Below are 16,566 nucleotides of genomic sequence, written 5' to 3' on the forward strand. Positions count from 1 at the left end.
TTTGTATGAAACAAGAATAACTATGACAACCTATTGTAATTTTTTCAATCATTCAGTTCAGTATTTGAATTTTTAATCATGAATGTTGTCAGAACATAATCTTCTCTTGTTCATGATGCAACTTACTATTGCAGAATCACTTAACATATTAAAATATTGGTTACTTGGTAAAATATTGTACATCACTTGCTTAGGCTAGTTATTTGATCATCACAATTTATTATTGACTTAGGATTTTAAAACAAACAAGCAATTTTTATTGCATCAAATATATTTTGTTCAATTACAATATTTTGTAATCTACAAATTCTATAAATATTGAATTCATCACATTTTAAATTCAATTTCAGTATTTTTCAAGCTCATTATTTTATTGTAATCTTATGATTAGTATTCAAGTTATTTGTAAGTGTGAATTACCATAGATTCAGTGCATCTTAACTGAATTGTCTCTACTAAACTTCGATGTTTATCAATTATAAATTTTCCATATTAAACCTCAATGGTTATTGATTTTGAAGAAAATGGTTGGAGATCATTCTATGGGAAGACAAGAACAATTCTACAAATTAATGATAGATCAATGGGATGATACTGAAGGTAAAATATTGATACATTCGTAGAGTGTGGGAGATTAATACTTTTGATTTGAATATTGTCTAGTTTTCGTTATTTTATAGAAGATTTTTTCAAATTTATAATACTCTTTTTACTGTTCCACTCAGTGGTGTATATTCAAACTCATTATCATAGAGGATTAAACAGTAGGCACTGGTTTTTTCTGAGAAATTATTTGTTGTTTCCAATGTCAACTTTATGTCTATTGCACGAGATTTCAATAGTTCATTTTGCTTACTACAGTCTATAACAACCAATGGTGCATATTCATCAAATGTTTTATACTCAATTGATGTACTGCTGTTATAAGGATAGTATTCATTTTGGAATTCAGACAACATGTGATACAATAAATGTTTATTACCAACAATATTTTCATAGGGGAATGATTGAGCATTTAAATAGAGATTGTCTTAACTGTCCATTGAAGATTAGTAGTTTCAGGTAATTGTGGAAATTCATGCAATTCCCATGACCTGAATGGAATGGTAATTGGTATATCACTATGTGTTAAACTCAGCAGATCAAGACGAACAGTGTCAGAAGCATGTATGTAGGGTACTTTCCATTATAGTTTTGTAATATCAATTTTCACCGATTTTGCTGTCTCTGATTCAATACAATTCAAGTCTGATGATGATCTTAATAGAACAATTTCCTGACGAACATTTAATAGAACTTTTCTATAGTCTTCCATTACACCTAACCACATATCCAAAGGAATGCAAAAGCAGAATTTATCTAAACTTTTCCATCCAGTCAACTTCCATCCTGCATTCTCCATAATTTTTTCATTGAGTTTTGATTGACGTAGATAGTTTTTCATGATAGTTGTCAATCCTACATTACATGTGGGATCAACTTCAACCCCTCCCAATTCATATCTGATTTCATCAAATAGGTATGCAACTCCATTATTGATAAGTGAAAAGTCCTTGGTTTCAACATCATTCTTATCTTTCACTTTGATTTCGCCTTCAATTATGAGAAAACTTCTACTTGGAAGTGTATAAATATCTTCTTGTTTTAAACTAATTCGAATTTCATCATTGTAATTGAATGTCTGTTGAATATATGGTATGTGAGTGATATACTCATATTTGGTAATACTCTCATCAAGATGTACACTCTGATCAACAAGTAATATATCCTACTTGACTTCTTTCTTATACATTTTTATTATATATTTTTCATTCTCAATACAACCTGAGGTGAGTTTTCAAGTAGTTCAAACTTAGCTGGTTAAAGACAGAGGGTTATCCCCCCCCCACAGGGGGGGGGTTTATTGCTGAGGTTGGCTTAAGAAAGGGTCTCAACATAAAAATATTATTGTGTGCTTGTTGCTCAGTTTCAGAAAAAGTTGAGTTAGGATCCCTTGACAAATGGATTTACTGAAAAAAATTGTTCTTGGTTTCTTAGTTATTCAAGAAATTGGATCTACTTTTTCCATAAGATCCTTATTTTCTGTTCAATCTTGACAAATGAGGTGTTGATGGATTTGTTATTAGATTTACTGGAAGAGTTATTCTTGTAAATTTTTTGTAAAATTAACGGTTTCTTAGTTATTGAAAAAAGCTGGATCTAGTTTTCCCATGAGATCCTTATTTTTTGTTCAATCTTGACAAATGGGGTGTCAATGGATTCGTAATTAGATTTACTCGAAAAAGTTATTCTTGTAATTTCTTTGTAACATTAACGGTTTCTTAGTTATTCAAGAAATAAAAAAAAGCTGGATCTAGTTTTTTTTCCAAAAAAGTGGGAATCTTCATTTGAGATTTATTGTCAGATTAGGGGTATGGCTAGGTTAAGTTAGCTCAGATTACATTGGGTTGGGCAAGGTTAGAACCAAGAATCAGCTTTGGGGCAGATTTGAGCCAGCTTTGAGCCAGCTTTTCTCCAGCTTTGGGGCAGCTTTTCTTCAGAACTCTCACTTTACCCCTACTCATTCGATTTATGAATTGTTTTTAGAAATGGTTTATTTTTATAACAATATCGACGATTCATTGATTGCCCCGGGCGCCGACTTATCAAAATCCGGGGGGGTTATGGAATAACTTCCAGGGAAAGTGGGGTCCAGGGGTTCTTTTGCCGAAAAAGTTTTGGAATTTCGAAATTTTTGGATGCATTTTGAGGCTTGCTTTTAACAAGATTGAAAACAGTTTGATAGATGGTCTAAATTGGTCTTATAATATGATTTATTGTTGGGGGTTAAGTTAGAATCAACTGTCACAAGACCTATAGTATCTCTTTGATGAAAACGGGGGTTTTTCACTTATCACAGTACTATAGTAAACCAGGGAACAAAACTCAATAGCTGTTTGCAATAGCTGTTTGGATGTTGATTAACAAGAAAATAAAAAGTCGCTTTCTATCGATCTGATGAAATTTGTCCAAAGGATTTTTCACTTAAAAGTACTTTTTCAACCTTTCAAGTGGAGTCAACTTATTTTTATCGTTCTTTTATAACAACATTAAGAGTGAAATTACTAATCAACATTATCCAATCAACTTTATGTTAAACTCTCGATAGATGAGTTCACCACCTTTTTATAATAGGAAACATAGGCAATGTGATCCAGAAATGCGTCAATGTTTTACCATATTTAATACTTCACAAATTACAGGTTTTTCATATTTCGATAGGTTTTCACTTTCAAAATTGACATTATTAATAAATTGTAAATAAAATCTTATAAATTAATGGAAGGGTGACAAGAATATTTAAAAGTTATTAGAAACATATTTTTTGTTTTCAATAATTTATTAATATTTTGGGTGGGTTCCATGGGAACGGCAACAAGGCTCCCTGACAGCTAAGCTTCTCATCAGCTGAGCGAGCTCCTTTTAAAACCACTTTCGAGGGGATTGGTTGACGGCGTCAACTGAGCTCCTGAGAGAGGAGCTTGGCTGACGGGTAGCTTGGTTGTCGTGAGCGTGCGAGGAGCTTGGTTTTCCCCTCTTAACCAGTAGGGGATTGGCTGTTGGGGAGACTAGTTGATGCCAGCATGCAAGGAGTTTGGTTGTCGTCACCGACCCCACAACCAAGCTCCTTGAACGCTCACGTTTGAGTGCCATAGTTTTCGCGTGTAATGTGAAATATAATTCATCGCACTTAAAAGACCCTTGGGCTGCTCCTGTACGTACTCACATACATTATATACATTCTGACGTTATTTTTGTGAATAACGGTTTGCCTGGCTTGGCTGCAGTTGGTAAAGCATGAGTACAAAAATATATAACTCTGGTTGTGATTCTTAGAATACAACTTAGATAGAATTCTTATAGGCTTGCTCAGGAGCTCCCGCAGTTCACTGCTCTTGGACAATTTATATAAGTCTCTGGAGCATATTATTTCCAAAGATTTGATTATCAATGCAATATATCGCTGAGTAAACCAGCTTATTCTGTGAAGAATAAAATCGGATGGTAACTTTCTTAATATTTCAATACTGATAATTCAATAAATAAATATGAGATTGGTCATGCATGGAAGTGGAGAATCAAATAAAGGATACACCATAAAAAATTTGATACATATATTGTACAATAAAACATTAATGACCAAATAAATGTAGAAATATATATAGAGCAACAAACAAAAATAATGAAAATAAGAACAAATATATCAAAAATAAAATATCACAGATTGACTCACTACTTTTCAGCTCTTTAGCACGAAACGTTACCATGTGCTTTTAATTCATTAATAGTATGAATTTAGTCTATGCAGCTTAGGTATCGACTTGCTGCTGCTTGTCGATTTAAAAATCTCACTGTATATCTTCTTTCCAAAAATCATAAAAATAATCAATTGACAAATCATAAATTATAAATATATTAATATCTATAGATCTCAGTATATTTCTCAATAATATATATATATATATCTCAGAGCTTAAGGTTCGGCCTCTGGTGGAAGTAGATAAATTAATTTATCCAGTGAACAAGAGCTACCTTATATCTTTACAAATCGCTAAAAAAAAATCAATGATTGAGTGAGCATGTGTACATTTATAATATTAAATTTAAATACTCCTTTAATCTGTGCATCTCTAGACATATAAATTTGATACAACTCTTATCCAATAAAATATGTTTTTTGTACCTTTTTAAGACTTGTGCAAGTTTTATAATAATTTTCAATATTTATAACCTTTTCGACGAGCTAGCTTTTTATATTTGTTTTACTCGAAGCACTGAGGGCGCCCTGAACTTATATATTTCGATAATTTATCACTCACGTGCTGAATTTCACAAGATGTTGGTGGCGATCCGAATTTCCTGGTCGTCCTGGATTTTTGGTGGCCGAAGTTGTCCTCTCCAAGGGGATAAATAAATATTTAAATGACTTTGCAGCATCACTAAGTCTTATAAAAAATAATAGTAACAATTTCAAACATTTATTTATACAAAGAATTATATTTAAAACATTAATTTATACAAAGAATCTCGCACTGAATTTCATATTAACAAAATTTTATTTTTACCTTCACACATCCTCAACAAAATCATTCTGTCTCTCTCGCTCTTAGGTGGGCTAACTGTGTTCGATTCAATTTTTTACATAGCAAGTCGCGCTCATTTTTTCAAGTTAAACAAATTATTATTGGCTGAGAAACAATTTATACTACTTTTGTGATTGAAAACTACCACAACATTGTGATTACTACAACATAACCTATTCACTTATACCTATTATACTTACACTTATACCTATTCACTTATACTTATTCACATAACCTATTCACTAAGTAGTGGCGCAGTCGCAGGAGATTGCTCCGTTTCACTCTCTCTCCAGGTGAATGCCTTTGCGTTGCTCACCACTGCTCCTATTCATGCTCTTTCCAGACGACCGTGAACTGAAACGAAAGCTCTCACTCGCTCTCATTGTGAGCGCATAACTTGGGAACGTAACGCAGTTTCTTGAAGTGTCACCCGGCAAACCAATTTATAAGACGTTGTCACGTCAAAATTAATTAATGAATTTAAACTTTAAGTCTTTCAAAAGTACGATTTAACAAAGGGTCTTGTGCTCTACAAAATTTAGTGTCATTCCATAGTGGCGTCTGGCAGGCAAGTGGGCAGGTCCTACCCTTATTTTCTACAATCCCATTTCCGACTTACAAATTTTCATATATTTTAATAATTCACTACTACGCCATTAAAAGGATCAAATAGTCCGTGCCAATCTACTAAATTATTACCTATATCTTAGGTATAACATTTTATAATTTCTCAGACCATATCCAATACATAAACTGAGTAGTGATCATTTACAAATTCTTATCATTTATAAAAATATTTATATATAGGCCTACATTTGAATCGGCTCTCTATTGCCGCCCATCGATTATGTAATTTGATTGGTTCATGCAAATTCACTAATGTATCCATGCGCCTAGGAATATCCTACTTCCTTAATATTCTAATTTATTTTTATTTGGTAGTTTATGTATGTTCATTACAGATAATAAATATTTTTGGAATTTATAAGTTGTTTCTCCCTCTACAACAATTAGCCATGTGCTTTCCAAAATCCTCTAGTTGAATACTATTTGTTTACAACAAATTTTTGCCAAGGTGTCTGGCTAGATTTCACATTACACGACTTGATCGATTATTAGGTCACCGATCAGTAGGTATTTTAAGCCTAACCTCAAATTTTCCAATATTTGATATAATATAATAAGTAGCAAATAAAATTCTTTTCTATTCGGCTGTTCTAATTTTAGCCATGGTACCCGTAATTATCTAATCTTTCATTTGTTGTTATCACATTTGGCGATAATCGAATAGGTGTTTTACTTCAGACCTATAGAATTCTTCCAATTAGCGATTTTGCTTGCCTATCGAGTTTTAATATGTTACAACATACATACAGGAATCACTTGTGAGACGTACAAACAACCATTCTGAAAACTCTTGCCAATTCAATAAGAAAAAAATTTCTGTCAAATAGATTCGGAAAGAGAAATAGTTTATTCAATGTCTGCAGTGATAGAAGTGACAACATTGACAAGCTTTTTTATCAATAATCGAATTCAAAGAATGTATGAAACAATGTATGTGATTGTACTACTTCCCCACAAGCTGGTTTGAATGCTCAATTTAAACCCCCCAATAGGGGATCGGCTGTCGGGGAGCTTGGTTCACGTTAGTGAGTGACGAGCTTGGTTGTCGGGTACGATCACGACAACCAGACGCCTCATATCCAGCAGGGGATCAGCTGGCGGGGAGCTTGGTTGTCGTGTGCGTGTAAAGAGCTTAGTTGTCGCCGACAACCAAGATCTTTCGTTCTAGTAGGGGATTAGCTGTCGGGGAGGCTAGTTGACGGCAATGGTATATTTTGCCAGGGGATTGGCTGACGCCTGTGATCAAAATTGCGAGGAACTTAGTTGTCGGGAAGACAGGTTGGCGGCAACCCGGCTCCACCCCCAACATTTTTTTTTGGTTGATTAACAATCAGCCCACCCAGGCCTTATGGAGTTAGCGCCAGAGTGTTCATTGCTGGAAATTTCCTCGATATAAATTATGGTCATTTCCATTGTCGAGATAATATGATTCATTTATAGATTTATTTCAAAGGTTTTAGCAATGGAAAGTTATTGCTTACAGGATGACTGTTCACTTATATGAACTGCATTCGTACGACTAAATATCTCTAATGTGTGGGTATGAATCTCAACGATTAATTTCAGAATTAATTGAAATAGGAACCGCTCCATTGAATTTCATACTAATAGAAGTGAATATACAAACTTCATGTTCAAAAACGTAGGAATTGAATAGATTAATACAACGATTATTTCCATAAATATTTTATTTTACTTATACATCCAGCAAATTACTATTAAATATTATATTCATATGTATATCTACCGTAGTATCATAATTATTAATTTGTACAATATATAAAAACTCATCTACCCTAGGCTACTTCTTCAGACAAACACTGAGTTTACATAGGCTGATAAAATATATGAATTCAGAAAATAAGATAATGTAGTAAAACGAAAGTAGACCCATCATAACTAATACCTAATGCCAGTTTTCACTACTCCATTTTTATGAAAAAGTAGGCTACATACATGATTGAATGTAACTGCTTGTAATGCAATTATAACAGGAATTCTTGGTGCCATGAATATAGGGTATCAACTTTCTTCATTTAAAATTGTTGATCTTTCCTATGGATAATGAAATTCAGGAGCCAGGCTATAATGAAAAGCTGTTGTTAATTCCGTGTAGTTTGTTCTTAAATTGAACTCATTGTCATATTATTGGAGTCAGCTAGCCTAGCACTTACATGAACTTCATTGCTAATAGCATTCAACTAGACTACCCGGTTTTCAAACAACAATATTTATTTTATAGCCAACAATAACCTTCTGTCATAAGTCTCACTACGGTAACTACCTATTATTACCTACAATTTACTGCACAGAAAATTTCAACATTGTAATACATACATTAATAAATATAAGCTAATTCATATATGGTGAATGAATTTGTGTGTGGCAACATCACCTATATATTATTGTGAAAAATATTCAACCTATAGCTAGAATAAATTGATAAATAGATGACCTAATATAAGATCTTACGTACAGTAAATGAGATTCAAGCAATATTTTGATATAGAATCGGTGAAACTAATGTGAACTTACAATAAAAAATTTATTTGTTACTTTTAGTAAACATTTGGTAGCAAAATCATCCATAATACCTCTTTCGTTGATGTCTAAATAAGTTCACATCTCCAGCATTTTTACAGGCAATATGGGATAAATGAGCAGAAATGAAGTCTCTGTGTATGCCTTCTTCTAAAAAGTCAGTGTTCAACCTACATACATGTGAATCAATAAATAATTTTTATTATAGTTGGAATAGGATTTTTCGTCTTCTTTTCCATTATCAAAAACAAAATTAATTTTAATCTAAATACTATTGTAAAATATTGCAATCAATGATTATGTTTCACATGATAATGATGAAGAACATTTGAGTAATTCATCAATTAGATATTTTCATTACGGTATTTCTTTATAAACCTCTTTCTAAATGATTGGGAGTCCGATTGTAAAATAAATTGGCCTAGAACTATTCATTTCGGATGACAAGTTTTTATCTGTTATAAGAAATAAGACTAAACCTAGTAAAAATACATGAACTTCAAATTTGATCCTTTCTGAATATATTGCAGAAAACAATATAATTAGTATTGAATCAGGATTTCAATCTTATATTATCATAATATAATCTAAGATTATGGTTCTTAGATCGAAACCAAATTATAATAGTATGGGTTTACAATGAATGGTTCTAACGAGAATAAAATGTACACTAGGAAAGATATTCTTGTCATTGAAGAACCTGTGTAGGAAATCTATGCTGAAGAATGGGAAGAATATTTTTCAAATTTATTATATTTATATGTATAAGATGAGCACTTGGTAGCTCATAGTTACAGTTTTAGAATAAGGTTATGTTCTGGTGGTCATATGAGTTTGGTCCCTGTGAAGGCACTAAAATTATAAACGAATTGGCATATCCTTCTAAAGATCTGACTCAAAAGCTCAATCTTTGACGTTCTCCGAACTTCATTCATGAGAAGATTGGAAATATTGTTTCCAGTTTCAACCCAACTGCAATTATTTGGTAAGTTCTCCAAGTAGAAATTACCTGTATTATGAATAAAAACATTTTGGAATGTTCAATGACTGTAGGAGTGTGTTATTAATTTTATTAATAGAATTCTTTTATTTTCTAGTGCAATTGAATGTTCAATCTAAATGATATAGCTCGTTGTATAGAAAGATTTTCTGTGAACCATATTGAATTTTTCCATCACAAAAAGTTGAGGCTACGGTTATTATGAAAGTGTAGCCTTCCACCAAAGGCTGAAAACTCTAATGATTAGGCCTATTCAATTCATGTAAAACTTGAATGCTTCACATATTTCACCATTTTATATAATAAATGTGTCATCAATGATAGTATCCTACCATATTGTAAACTGTAAATAGATTTTGACATTTTCTATTCTACAAAAATCATTAGGCATCAATACATAACATTCATAAAAAATGAATTCATAAAAATCATACCGGTACATGAAAATTCATTTGGTAGGTAACCAATCGTTCTCAAATGAAATAACTGAATTTATTATTTTTTATGTACTAGAAGTATTTATAGATTGTGGTGGAATTGAAAAAGTATTTAAACATTCTCTCCATAAGTGTGCAAATAGTTATTCAAATCGTGGAACCAGTAATAGTGGAAAAATCAAAGAATACTTTATATTCGTCTTAGATAGCCTATAGGTCAACTCAGATGGTATTTTGCTACTTCCATGTTGCGATGATATTATAGCCTATAGTTAATAATAAAGTGAATCATAGTAGATACTGATAAGTTCATTATAACTTAAGTAGAGCTTGATTCGATTATTGACATAGGCTTCGTAATTGGGTATCTGATAAGTTATTCTTCAGAAGTGTAAACTATACAACACACCATGTCTTTTATTACTACTACCTATATCTGTTGTGAACATCATATACCGGTGATCGAAATGATGAGCTATAATATATTACTACCACGAATCATTCTGAATAGAATTGAAATGTTGTTATTTACAAAAGTAGGCTAATCGATAATATATGCTTACCAAAACAATACTCTGTACAGTGTAGACGCTTTTGCTTTAGACGTAAATTGAAGCAGCAGATGATTATTATATAATATATATCTTACACAGAAGAAGCTGTATATTCAGTGAGAAGAATTGCAACATATTATTATACACAGGGTTCTTCTCAATTGAAAGGCTGCGATTGCTATCAAGTTCTCATTGTTATTTGCTAACTATTCCAGACAAGTCTGTGTCGATTATTATTAGAAGGGAACAATTCATTTTCCGGCATTCTCTCCAATGGTGATGGAGAGCCGCCTTATATTAGGCTTGTCATACTCCTCCATACTCATGCCCCTCGAAAAGCGCCTCGGTTTGTCTCCTTCGTTCGAACTTCCCGAGAACGTCCGTTGACGCTCAATGCCAGGCAGAGTGATTGACGTCAGCAGTCCTTGGCCCTTGCAGAACAGGAGTATGCTGTGAGCTACCTTGGCCGGCTGAAAAATGCAGTCACAAAGCACGTTAATCTTCAATCCAGTTGAAGAATTCCATTCAAAGAATCTTCAATTCAGCTAAAATAAATTCTAGTAAATTTCTCTATGCATCACCTTTAATCAGCTATCTTTCACTGTTTATATTGATAAACTTATAACAGATGTCTGACAAGACATCAAATTGGAAGCGCATCGTACTATAGTGTGGTCCACCTTATAATGGCGGTATTTGACTAGCATTAGTGTTGCTATCCTTGTCTATCATTCGACAAAGCAGATAGCGCTACCCTTTTCTAGCTCCGCAAAGTTGCAAGATCGTTTTTTAACAATGTAGAAATATTTTGAGATTATCAGAATGGGTAGAAAATTTATGCACATGACATCGTATCGAGCCTAAAATTTAAAATGTTCAATGGAAGAAAACATGATTTTTTAAAATAATAATAAATGAACATGTTAAATGTTAATAATGTGACAGATTAATATTGATGTATCAATTATTCATATGTAAATTATTACATAGTACCATATAAAAATGTTTTGGAGAAGAGGGTATAGTATGGAATAATTTCTATATGAATAAACAACATTCAAGTAGGCCTAGCCCTATTAAAATACTATTGATGTACTACTTTATCGTCTTGCATAATACCATACAAAGATAAATGAGGCAAATCCCAAAATTGCTGATTGAAATTCTCTCCCGAAATTATTCAAAACTCCAGATTACATTATTTTCAACAGGTGGAAGCTCTTATTATAAAGGTTGAAAATATTCTAGTTCCAACTTCAACTTAAGTGGAAATAATTTGACCTACACATTTCAAATGAATCTTTTTCTTGTTTTTAAAGTCTCATACAGCGGTGTACATTATTAAATAGACTTTGAAATGCAGCAAAACACAACTAATGTTACAGAAAATATATCATTATTTATGTTTTCAGGACAAATAAAATTAACGACAATATTTCCAATCAATTGCAAAAATAACATTTCTTTAAATGAAATAATAAAGGTCTATTCACATTATTGAAAAATTACGTTGAAAATTCCGAAAAATTACTATTTGTTGAACGATAATAATTTATTAATATAGGCCTATAAAAAAGTCGTTGCCAAATTAGCATTCTTTCTTCGTCCAGTAGACATTTTTTTTAAACTTGAGGACTTTGCTTCTTCCTCCTAATAATAAATTTCTCCGAGTTTCCTCTTTTGTAATCCTCAAAGCAAAAACTTATTTAAAAATTTCTTTTTTAGAAAGTTGAGTTTATATTTTTGTAAAGCAGATTTAGCTAGATAGTAATAATTTGTCTCCCATCATATTGCAATTGGTAGGATAACGACTATTTTAATTTTTCAATTGATTGAAAATATTGTCGTTGATTAATAAAAGATTTCAATTTTTTTCCAGTCTCTCCCAGCGCAGGGTCTCTTACTTTCTGATCAGAAGATGAAAAACTGCTCTACCCCCAAATTTTATAAAATAATGTGAAATTTCCAAAAGGTTGGTTGATGAAGGAACTAGAAATTTCGAATTTAGAAGGGTGGAACACTGAATTGGAAACTTGTATTACACTTGATAAATATACCGTTCGTCCTTCCCTTACTCTTCTAAAGCAAAAAGGTCATTCTCATAATGACCAATATTTTATCTTGAGAGAGAGATCAGGGCAAGCTAAAAGTAGGCATTTTTATCAATAATTCTACTCACATAAAAAATAATATTTCAACTGAAGAAAATTCACAGTTTCTATACAGTTTAAGACAGCAGAAATTTGAAATTTAGTTCAACTTATTGTGACTACTGATTTTATTTACTAATATCAGGAATGAACTTTTGTTCTTTCTGTATACATTGTATGAAAAAAAATAAAATTTGAACTTTTAGCTGTAGAAAAAATATTTTAGCCTTGTTAAAAACAAATTAATATTTGATTATAATATGATTGGATGGTGATACACACACGGTCCTTATTATACCACCAAAACCTCGCAGGTTGTGAAACTTTTGAGAAATCCCCTGCTGACTTTCATAGTTTTCTCAGTTTTTGTCTTTACGGTACTATAATATAATAAAACTCTTAAATCTGAAAGTTATTAAAACATAAGAGTAAACTGCCAGCAATCACTTTCGATACAAGAAAAACTATAAACTTTAGAAAGGTTGGAATCCTGTAATTGAAAATGTGAGGGAATTATTAGTTTCCATCTGCAATTATAATTCCAGTGTTATATTTTAACGATGTAACTCCACTAAACACTACCTATATTTGCAAAGTTTCAAGTTTTGAGCTATAGGCTTCACAATATAGCTGTTTTATATAAAAGCAACTTGGAGGCTATTTCAGTCACTGTTTAAAATAAGAAATTCAATTTGAGAAATAAATTCATTTGCTGTTGTAATATTTGAACGAAATAAAATAAAATAAAGCACTAAAATGTTAACAATTATTCATTTTCATTTTCGAAAACAAGATTCTCTTTATTATATTCCACGAGCAATTCTAATACAAATTAAGAAAGGCAATTGCAGAATTACACTCATAATGAAGTGCTTACTGACCACTTCCGGAATTGTACCATTATACTCGTATATGGTAAAAAGGCTATTTATAATTTTATAACAGAATAAGAAATTATATATCCTGTGAATATTCCTTTCAATGCATTATTCTGATATAATTAATTACAGTCATGTTTTACTAAAAGTAAAAAGTAAAATCCAAGTGATAATGACCAAATTATTCAGAGACTTCTAATGTGATTTCAACTTTTTATTAAAATAATTGCGAGTATACTTACTGCTTCAGAGAGAACATCTCCAGATCTCTCTATTTTCAATAAAGTTGCTTTATTCTTGTCCAAGTCTTTGTACAATTTTTCTACCACATTTGCATAAGAGCCAAGGACTCCAGTGATAAGCAGAATGTCGGATTTGTATTGTTTCAGTGGCAAGTCAGAACGGCTGTAAGATAAGATTGAATTGTGAGAAATTGGACAGTTATGATTATTATTATATATACAGGTAGGGCAACTATATCAACCTTCAACCATTTATCTACAAACTTTTTAATGAAGCCAAATTACAATTTATAGTATTTGATTAGATTCGATTTCTTTTCTTTTTAGATTTTTATTTTCTAAGCAATTGCAATTTTCGGATTAGGCCTAGCCTATCTATAATGCTCATCATCGCCAGAGCAAGTGATTAGATATATGTTTAGAGGCTGATAGGTTGGATTCTGGGTACGGTGTGTTATTGATTTTTCAACAATATGCTCATAATAATGAGCTCAAATGATATTATGCTCAAAATACCAGCCAAAAGAAAGCAATTTTCTATATCTAGCTTGAAAATTATATCATATAAGAGATATTAATACAGTAACACAATATACTAGATATACAGATATTTATATAGACAAAATTTTTATGATCTCATCGTTCTAATGAAATAATTCAAATTTCAGGGTGTTGTTGGTAATAAATTATACTTGAAAGACTGAAAAATTGTGGACTAGCAGATAACCCGTGCTCCGCAAGGGTTAAATTAAAAACTTGACTTACTGAAATCTTGAAAAATTTTTAATAGGCCTATAACCATCCTCGGAAAATTAAGAACCAATATGCAAAGTTTCAAGTTAATCAGTCCAGTGTAGTTCAGACATGATGCGTCATTCGTGAATTTCCTATCCCGTACGTCTATAAGCCAGTTCTTTCCTTTATTATATTAATAGATTTGGGAAGCGATTTGGTTTCTGGTTGCGCTGATGAGCTATTATGATAAGATTCAGTTGAGCTCCAGGCGCCTGCTACTTCCATTGGTCAACAATGACCACTTTAAGAGCTGAACTCCTACAAATAGCATTTATGAATTTAAAAATCGCTTCCCGGTGGTTCAGAACCCACCTAAAGCTCCTAAAGCTGTAGGTTTACTTATATCTTATCATCATTCGTCTCATCACCCATGCACGAGCCTATAAAGCTCAGATAAAATAGTCTGATTTTAAAACATAAGAATGAATAGATTTCGCACAAGAATGAATGAATGACCATACATAATATTAAGTTAATTTTATTGTATTTCTATTGTGATAAAATTGGATGAATCAAAACTGTTCTGTTTTTAGATGGTTTCCATCATGGATAATATCGATAATATCGGCCTGGTAGAAGTAGATAATCGTGTACTGCTTTTTTCATTTTTTCTTCTCGGTGAAATTCTCGTTTTTCGTTTTTAAATAGGCCTACATTGCTAGAGATTTTTGAAAAATTGGAATCTTTGGGTTGATGGAAAGATTAATCTACAGTAATGTAGACTACTTACAACATTATTTTCTCCATCAATTTTTAAATAACTGTGAACTCTATTCCAGGGCTGGAATATTGTTAAATCCTTCAAATTGAATGAAGAATTGCATGCGCACATCACCGACGCGAGAAGAGTGCCGGACGACTACAATTTAAACTGAAAAATATTCTTTTACAAATAACATCAACTATATAGGCCTACTCACTTCAAAAATGCATTCACGAATAATTTAACATTATTGGTATTAATTGAGTCTCTGAGGCGATGTAAGAATTCTTCCATGACCTTTTCTTTATCAGGGTTGCTCTCACTCATCAGTTGCTGCAAGAATAAAACAAACAAATTAATTAATATTATTATATATCACTATTATCTGAATAAATAAAAATATCATTATGGATGTTTTATAATTGAATAAATCAATAATTTATGGTTCAGGTTACAGCCTCGTACAGATCAATCCACACAATAACATAAAAACAATAAAATATTATTATTTTGCGTTCGAATCATTTGATTCTGTATGCTTCTATTGTTGTAGAATGAATATTCAATTTGATAATAAAGCACTTGAAAGCACTCATGAGTCAACATGGGGAAATCCATTCTTTTGGGATTCATTCACGCTGATAATTTGTATGTATGTATGTCATTCAATGAATCTAGCAACGAAAAGATTCTACTCTGTTCTTTGCTACAACTACAAACAGCAAACCTAGTTAGACTACTCTCAATAAATCCTCACTGAACAATACAGACCTCTAATTAACTCTCATTGAGGATTTCCATTTAATTCTTGATCTTCGACATACATCCCTATAGCATTTACATGCTATGTTATAAATTATTCTGAACTAGCAATCAATATTAGGATACCGTATGTGAATAAAAATATAAAAATGATCTATTGTTTCATGAAGTCATAATACAATACAACCACTGCGTTACATTATAGCGCCTAACTATGTAGTGAGCAAGGTTTTTGTGGAACATAATAATTTATTCAACTCAACTGTAATAGCAGCAACTTATTCCACGTTGTATTATAACGTGTGGTAGCAGAGTGTCTAGACTGCAACAAAGGTATTGATAAGCATTTTGTTTACTCTGCGAAGAAACACAAATACTAATTATGGCCTGGGCATAAAACACATCAGCACTTCTGAGTACTCCGTAACATAAAAATATACAGTAGTGTTCACAAATACTGTATCGCAGTTTTAACCATTCAAATCAAATCAAGTTTTATTGTTCACATCGGTACACATCAAATAATTTATTATAGGCTACATTGGAAAGCAGTGAAATACAATAAAATGAAAATATTCCAAAAACAAAAATGTATTACATTATAATTAATATTCAACAGTGCAAGGAATTGCTCCCAAAAACAACGCAACAATAATAATTAATACTGTACAAAGCATACTCTTCTTTTATTGAGGGAATATACCATCATGTATGCAGTGGCGTAAATAACGCCAATGCAACCAATGCGGTGCAT

General features: G+C 31.9%; 1 protein-coding gene across 4 annotated transcripts in view; it reads right to left on the reverse strand.

The window, feature by feature from the left end:
- Window positions 1-7,420: 7,420 nt before the first annotated feature.
- The window catches only part of LOC111051880 (uncharacterized protein ZK1073.1), a 52,758-nt gene continuing 43,612 nt past the window's right edge, over window positions 7,421-16,566 (reverse strand). For all 4 annotated transcript variants that reach the window (XM_022338457.2, XM_022338456.2, XM_039427236.1 and 1 more), the window contains 3 exons: window positions 15,268-15,383; window positions 13,553-13,715; window positions 7,421-10,752 (listed from right to left, as the gene is read on the reverse strand). In XM_022338457.2, the coding sequence (XP_022194149.1) occupies window positions 10,534-10,752; window positions 13,553-13,715; window positions 15,268-15,383 (498 nt within the window). In that variant the 3' untranslated portion in view covers window positions 7,421-10,533. The remainder of the gene's footprint in view (window positions 10,753-13,552; window positions 13,716-15,267; window positions 15,384-16,566) is intronic.

The sequence above is a fragment of the Nilaparvata lugens genome, chromosome 4 (assembly GCF_014356525.2).
Source record: "Nilaparvata lugens isolate BPH chromosome 4, ASM1435652v1, whole genome shotgun sequence".
Lineage (NCBI taxonomy): Eukaryota > Metazoa > Arthropoda > Insecta > Hemiptera > Delphacidae > Nilaparvata > Nilaparvata lugens.